Genomic DNA, 7987 nt, shown 5'->3' on the forward strand with positions numbered 1-7987 from the left:
GATAAATTTCATCTGGTAACTTAGAGAACCCTTTAAAAATAGGTTTGCTATAATGGCTGTAAGTAAAAATAACTCATATATGTCAAAAATATTGTATAGAAGCTAGGTGAAAATTCGTTAAAATTACATTTAGTTAGATAATTTTTGAAACAATTGGAATGCATGAAGACCGTGTTTGTGTGTTTTGTACTCTTACTCATCAATTTAGTTTCTATTTTCTCAAAAGTTTATAACTTTCAACACTTTAAATAACTTTTACTCACTCTCCGCCATATTCTCTGTTACCCTTTGGACTTGTTAACAGGAAAATAAAACTGATTGTAAGAACACAAAAATCAACTTCATAGATAAGTTGTATCATGTGATTATCACGTTTGAAAATATATGAATTTCCTTTTCCAGGAGTTTGTTTTTCTTAGGAAATTAAGTTATATCTCCATGAAATCAAATACATATGTTTATCAGAAAATGACATTATTAACAGATGTATGGGGGGATACGTCGGTATAAAATAAATGTGAGAGAGAAACAGAAAGAAGGAAAGATAAAGTTGTATGTTATACTTGTTATTTTTATTGCATTGGTTTACCTTAAATACAGTGTTTCCAAATGATCTGAGATTAGAATTATTTTATATACCACACATCTTAATTCCGCAACGATAAAAAAAGAAAAACCTTAAAGGAACTCGTTGAAAAAAAGACTAGTCTAAAGGTGCAATTTATAAAATATTGACTTTTAAAATGAACCTGAAAATAATCTAAAAAAATAAAACTATGAGCCCCTCTATATGTTAGATTCTACCAATAAAGCCAATTAAATTTTATTTAGGAAGTGTAGAAATATAATAATTCTACTTTTTGTTTTTGTGCCAGATTTACGCTTCTGTTTTATAGTGAACTGATTGGTTACTTTAAAATCCAAATGGCATAAAAGTCGTATTCTTTGAAAATATAGAATATGCATTTTCAGTTTTATGTGGTAAAGATCACTTGATTCTGCACTGTCATGTGTGCGATATCCATGTCTTTTTTACAAAAAAAATGCTGAATATTTGTTTTGTCACACAATGATAGTAATTTCTTAAAATTGTCGATTTTTTACACGAATACTGGGAAATAGATAAAAGTATTTTATTTAACCTCGAAACACAAAAGCGGAAGAAATATAAGTATTTAACCTATTTAAAATATCATGATTTATTGACTTTGACTGAACATTTTCCCCTCTATTTTCTGAGAAAAAAAAAGGTTTCCGTTTCAATCTACTCCGTTTTCAAATACCAGCGATCGCCTAGAATACAACTGAAAAAGCTAATAAATCATTGCAATGTTTACATTGCACCACCATTGGCATTTAACTGGTTGCAATGCATGTAAACATCTCCATATCTTTAGTTCTATTGAAAGGTAAAGAAAGTTGTTAAGTTTCATGTAAATAAAATATTATTTTCAATTGTTTTGTAAACAATATACATTCTTGAGTGAATAACCGATAGTATGTTTAGTGTGAAATCCTTACTCTAAAAGGTGAAAAGGGGCTCTGCTGATTATATTGCGGCATGTGTTCATGAAATGATATTGATTTGTTAGTTGAGGATAGATAACATTTAAAAAAAAACCCACTGTATCAATAAACTTCAAATATGTCAAATAACCGCTACATATTTTGATTGTTTTGATAGTGTTTTAGCAAGAAAAGGACGTTTTTCTTTGAAATCAATTAAAATCACGTGTTCTGTCCTTATCTTTGTTTCATTGCATATAAAAGCTTTTCAACAAGTGTTCAGCATAACCTGAGGACCGAACGATGAGTAACCAAAGATTATGCCAAGTGTAAATACTTTGGGCCTTTTTGTTTGACTTGACTTCTAAAATATATGATTTTAGCTATTGATTTACACGTTTCTCATGCTAAGTGATTTTTTTATCAATTAGATTACCTGTGAGGCACCGAAGGTAAGAATTTAATGATACAAAAGATCAAGTATTGAAAAGATTACTTTTATTATGATTTAAATGATACATTTAAAAATGTTGTATGTTTTAGCAAAAATGTGAAATTGTAGTTTTTTCCTTTTTTCTGAATTTTTTTCTTATTTTAAATTTGTAAAACCAATTATCTGTTTTAAAACGATTAAAGAAATTTGTAAAGGTTTGTTGATTCTGTTGTTTGCGTCGTATTTTTCTGTAGGTTTATTTAACAATTATAAATATTTGTAATGAATGTGTGATATTTGGGGTTCATTTATATATAAGTTTTGTTCATTTAATTTTGACTTGCTGCTAATCACGATGTTGTTCTGAGAAATTCAGATCATATGTTATCAAAGAATAATGAACAAACAGTGTCTCCATGATAAAACGACAAATCAAATTTCTTACTAATGATTCATTAAATCAAGAAGTGGAACATGACCCATCTTTGCTAGCCAAAGGGATTCGGTCTACTCCCCACCCTATAAACTCTAAGCAGATCTCATTACGAAAAATCGGTGACAAACTCTGTAATTGGCTGCAGCTGCGAGTAGCTGACTCATTTCGGAGATCTGACAAAGATTTTTGAGAGCGGAGTATCCTAAAACCGTTGGCTAGCAAAAATACACATGACCTGAAATGAGCTGAATGGGTGAATGTTCGACTATTTTTAGAGTAAAAAGACTAAACTGAAATTGACTTCAAATCTAAACGTCATTATATTTAAAAACGTTAAAACGCATATACATGTATAGAAAGTCTGCCGTTTTGTTCACAGAGAAAAAAATAGTAATTCGTTTCAAAAACGTTATGAGGCATTATCTTTACTGAAACTGATTTAAATCATTTAATAAATGGTATTTTAAGTTATATTAAAGAAGAGTGTTTCTGCTTAAGTAGCATTGAATTATTTTGGAAATTCTAAAATTTTGCTGTAGCTTCACTTGTCACAAAGGCCATAAACATAAAGACGAAGATGAAGTTAAGGAATGCAACAGACTTGAAGAGAGGTAGTGTATATTCATGTATATGACCATTCTTTGCACTTTTAAATGTAAATATAATGATTTCACACACAATTATTATAACATTATTTACTGATTTGAAATTAAATGAATACTGTGTGTGCGGGTATTGTGTGCTACCTTAAAACTGACCTTTATTTATTTTACAACGATTGATAAGCAAGATCTACAACTTATATTAATATCTCTCGTTGGCACGGATGTTAGGGCGAGGGGGTCATTGGTGTGGGAAGGAGCCGGAGTACCCGGAGAGAACCCACGTTTCCAAGCGGGCGACCGCCATACCCTATCACATACAACCACTGTCGATCACGGGGATCGAACTCGGGTCGCAGCGGTGAAAAGCGAGTGCATTGTTCACTACGATACTTAGACACCTAAATTGCGCGCGCGCGCGCGTTAGTGTGTGTGTGTGTGATATGACAATTACAGTATTTATGTTTTATTTCAAAGAAAACTGAAGGACGAATTGAAGAAAACAAAGGTTACCCTCATGAACAAAACAACGTGAGTAGTCTTATAACACATAAACGCAATATCTAAAAGATTAATTATACGTGACATTAGTGAATCATATTTTGGTGAAATATTTTAAAAACACATGTATTATGAAACTTCAAAAGGTTTTCTACAAAACTAGATGATATCGCGCCCGCAGTGGAAATTTATACTTCACACTATTGACACGATGCTAAAATGTTAACCATGTTTGTTTTTATTTTCATATATAATGTGTCCGAATATTTTCCTAATTGTTTTCCTACCAATTCTTTAAAATTGAAATTAAAAAAATGCATAGCTGGATACTTAGCTTAGGTATGAAAAATCTAAATTGAATTGGGTGATATATACATGTACAGGGCCTTAATTTTTTTTGTTGCAGCTGAATGAAAATGATAATAATGATTTTTTGTTTCCCAGTGAGTGGTTTTTTAGGACTTCATATCTCTAGATTTTGTTTCTTAGGTATAGAAATGAATGAAATTTAAAAAAAACCCGCTCATGTATGCATATCAATTTGTATTTTTGATAAACCAAAGTTGTCATATACCAAGTATCTGCTCGATGGTTAGCACCCCCTCACTTTCTGCTATGGTGTAAATTATTCAAACAGCCTTCCTGGGCACTCTGTTGTGGAAAATAAATTCTTTCGATCAAAACTAAAATCGCATCAAATTGTTTCATTTTATTTGTTAACTTATTTTTATCAACTAAAGATTTCCCCTTTCCAAGTTATGAATATTTGCTCGCGATGCATGATGAACCCATACGTTCTTTCCTTTTCGCCACGACATTAATTAGTCAAACCGCGTTCTTGGTTACCCCATTCAGGAAGGTTCTACTATTATTTCGCGGCTTTGCTATTTTTATATATTGCAAGAATGTATTTTAATGTTTATTCCCATTGACGTGGATCCGCCAAAACGGATGTGTCTGCAGCCATCGCCCATACCGAAAATGATATATTTCACGTGGTATCAAGTAAAAATACGGGAAATCCCAAAATATTCAGAAAGATATACCATAAATTTAACCTGGGCCAGTACCTGTATCATTTAAATTTTGAGCCAAACATGACGATGAAGAATATTAAAAGCAACCCTTTAAAGTTTTCGTTTGTCTTAGTCCTCAACCTCATTTGGGGGGGGGGGGGGGCAATTATCAAAAAGGCCAAATGTTCAAAATGCTCCTTCTATATTTTCACACATGGTGTAAAAAAGTTTGAAATGGTTTGTATGTCCTTAAAGCTTTCTAAAAAAGAAAAATTGAGAAATTCATCGCCCCTTGGTCAGAGGTTCAGACGTAGAGCGGGGCAGTATAGTCATAAAGCGAACATGTCTTAAATTTCAAAAATCATTGCTATTTCCTAAGAATTAAAAAAAAACCAAAAAACAAAACAAAAAAAACAACAATATAAGTGCAGTGTTATGATGTTAATTAAACTCACTACGACAAATGTGAAATTCATGACATCTGACAATGATTTTTGTAAAGAACATTTATTTATTTCAGCAACTGTATCAAAGTATCATTCTTTCGCAGAAACATTTCTGTATCCAAGAGCAATAGCTCAGTATTCCATTTTCAAATTGACTTGCTTTGGGAATATTATCTCTACATACTAATCAATTGATGCACTTTGGAAGATTTTTCATTCATCAAAATAGATATTTAAAGTAAAATCAATCATGAATGACGAATAAACGTTTTGACATCAGATCTTTTAACAGAGTAACTTTTGAGATAATGTACAAATAACACTATTATATTTATTGTACAACTATTATTCAAACATTTTTTTTAATTTGCAAAATCATGCAATAAAAATGAAAAATATCAATATTTATATGATTCCATTTATTTGCTTATAGCTGTTTTCTTAACAATTTATCATATACTTATTTTCAAGGAACAATTTTGATAAAAGTTTGTAACAGGTAAAATATTTGTTATAGCATTACACGCAACCTTTTTATGAATATAAAACTTTTCCTTATTTTGGACTATCATACCTTTTTAAACATTTTTAACTTTTAAAATTTGTATTTATTTCCTTAGTGTTAATATTGAACACGAACACACATACAATCGTTTTACACTATTAGTGGAATCGTACTTTGTTTTTGTGTTATGGATGTTGCTTAAATTGCAGAAAAATGCAATCTTATTAATATTGTCCTACAAACCTTTTTAAGAGACCGACATGGGAATGTCCATGAACAGACAGTTGTGGTTGAAGGTGACAAAAGTATCGTAAATCAAATAGGGTATGTATTATAAGTAACATTTAGAAAATTATAAATACTCTTTCAGAAACCGTACAAGATACAAAAATGCATTAAAATTGTGATTATTTAAGTAAGATAAGTACAAATAAATTATCAAGAAATATTTGCATGAATAATCATTTGACATCACACTGTAATAAAGCTTAAATTTCCTGCATTAATTGATCCATAATGTCATAGATTTACAGCGATAAATGTCTGTGGGTTCTTTTTTCAGGAAATCTGGTCAATTGGCTCTTGAGGGTAAAATAGGTTTGTCAAATTGCATTTATAAAATTCTGCAATGCAGTTGGTTCTAAAAAAAAAACCCAAAAAACAAAAAAACAAAAACAAAAAACAAACAAACTCGTAACTTAGAATATAGTGCTGACGTGTCTTGTAATTTATTATAAAGTATTTATAAAAAATATTAATCATTAATATCATTAACAATTTAATGTCTCGTTTTTTAGAGAAAAAGAGCAAAGACAAAAAACATTGAAACTGTTCTTCAAACTTGACAGAATTTTTGGATGTTGAAACAGAAACAGGACCAAAAACTTTGTTACCCTAAAAATTATATACCTAAGTCATGTCTCGAAGATATCTATAAATGGATAAATGATATGTAGCGATTTAAAACGTGTTTAAAAATGATGTCTGAATGTGTTTTTCATACAAATACATCACTAAAATGCTTTGTATATTATAGGTTAGATACTATTTTACTTATTTTAGAAGAAACGTCAAATGCATCTAACCGGCCTCGGGTGGACACCGGTCCATAATAATGGAATTACATTATAATAACAAAGAAGTTTCACCATTTTAAATTATTTTTCTTGCGAATTTTACAATATTTGAGAAAAAGATATGCTTTTATAAATTTGTTGGAAAGGTAAACATTTTAAAAGCCCTACTTACGTATTCCTAGTTTACATTCTAACCCATGGCGCTACGCTGTTTAGTAACAATTTCAGGTACGAAAAAGTTAATAAAATTATGCTTGAATTTATTGCTTATTTTGATCGGAAGTATGTCACAATATGGAGGCGTCCCACACCACCTTAAATGGCATCTTTTTTGACAATATTTATACTCGCCAATATACATGTTTCTCGTAGCATCTGCAGTCAGGAACATTCGATTATTTGCAATAAAAAGTTGAGAATGTATTTAATTCGTTGTTAAATTAGTTTAGTGATTTGTTTGTATAAAAAGGTTTCTATCTGGCCGCCAAAACGCATCATTTAAAATAAGGTTACAGGCTGCATTTAACAGTTTACTGTTTAGTAGTAAAAAAGGCCTTTAACTTACTTACTAGTATGATTTAGCGTTTAAAATATATTTTGAAAATATTTTGACATGCTTTTATGGATTATTTTATTGTGCTTGATTAAAAGTAAGAATAAAGATATTTTTTATTGATTTCTTTTTTAACGTTAGAGAAAATCAAATTGCTTAAAATTATAAACTTAACCTTGTTGTATGTTCAAGCCAAGCCATAAACTCGAAAAATTCTTTTATCGTTTTGTGTGTTTTTTTTTTTTTTTACATTTTTTTTATAGTTACTGGATCAAAAAAAATCATTGAGGACTGAGTACCTTTAGTTATGTTTGATAGATAATAAATGTGCATGTGGTTATAGTGTATGTTAAAAAAAAAATCAACATCAGCCTTTGATAAAAACACTTTTTGATATTAATGAGTTACAAAGTTATCAGTTGCATCAAACAGGAGACCCATACTCAACGTGCTCAATTGAGTTGTTTATTATTTACAGATATAACACCCTTTTAGTCTGTTTTTGTGTTTGCACGGCAAGTGAACTATCATCAGATTAAATATTTTTAGCACAGTATAATTTACTGATCTTACAGTGATCTTCTTATCAAGAATTCAGAAAATTTAATATATAGAACTGCATATAGTCAACTGATATTCTTAACTACTTCCAGCAAATGAAACATGTGTAGTTTTAAACAGAAAATACAGTGAAACAGCAAAAAAAATATACATTTTTAAACAGAAAGTACAGTTATACAGTAATATCAAATGTGTATGTTGTTTATCTTTAAAATAAGTTTCTCCTTTTTAATACACGAAAAAGAGCTAGAAATAACAGAGCAGAATGTCAATCATCTTAAACCTATTAACATCTGCACCGTATACTGTAAGTGAAAATATTTAGGAGCATTTCTTTAACTTTTTAAAAGTT

The 7987-nt window shown here is 30.0% G+C and overlaps 1 protein-coding gene across 2 annotated transcripts; it reads left to right on the forward strand.

Annotated features, from left to right (window-relative positions):
• Window positions 1-1771: 1771 nt before the first annotated feature.
• LOC128190539 (uncharacterized) lies at window positions 1772-7261 on the forward strand. 2 transcript variants are annotated; one of them, XM_052862621.1, is made up of 7 exons: window positions 1772-1835; window positions 1938-1958; window positions 2915-2986; window positions 3455-3508; window positions 5698-5769; window positions 6008-6042; window positions 6243-7261. In XM_052862621.1, the coding sequence occupies exons 1-7, from the start codon at window positions 1810-1812 to the stop codon at window positions 6269-6271; spliced, it is 309 nt and encodes a 102-aa protein (XP_052718581.1). In that variant the 5' UTR covers window positions 1772-1809; the 3' UTR covers window positions 6272-7261. The 2 variants fall into 2 exon arrangements, with proteins under 2 accessions (XP_052718581.1, XP_052718582.1); XM_052862622.1 differs by having other exon boundaries at window positions 6008-6033.
• The last annotated feature ends 726 nt before the right edge of the window (window positions 7262-7987 follow it).

Source organism: Crassostrea angulata, chromosome 6 (genome assembly GCF_025612915.1).
Source record: "Crassostrea angulata isolate pt1a10 chromosome 6, ASM2561291v2, whole genome shotgun sequence".
In the NCBI taxonomy this organism is placed as follows: Eukaryota; Metazoa; Mollusca; class Bivalvia; order Ostreida; family Ostreidae; genus Magallana; species Magallana angulata.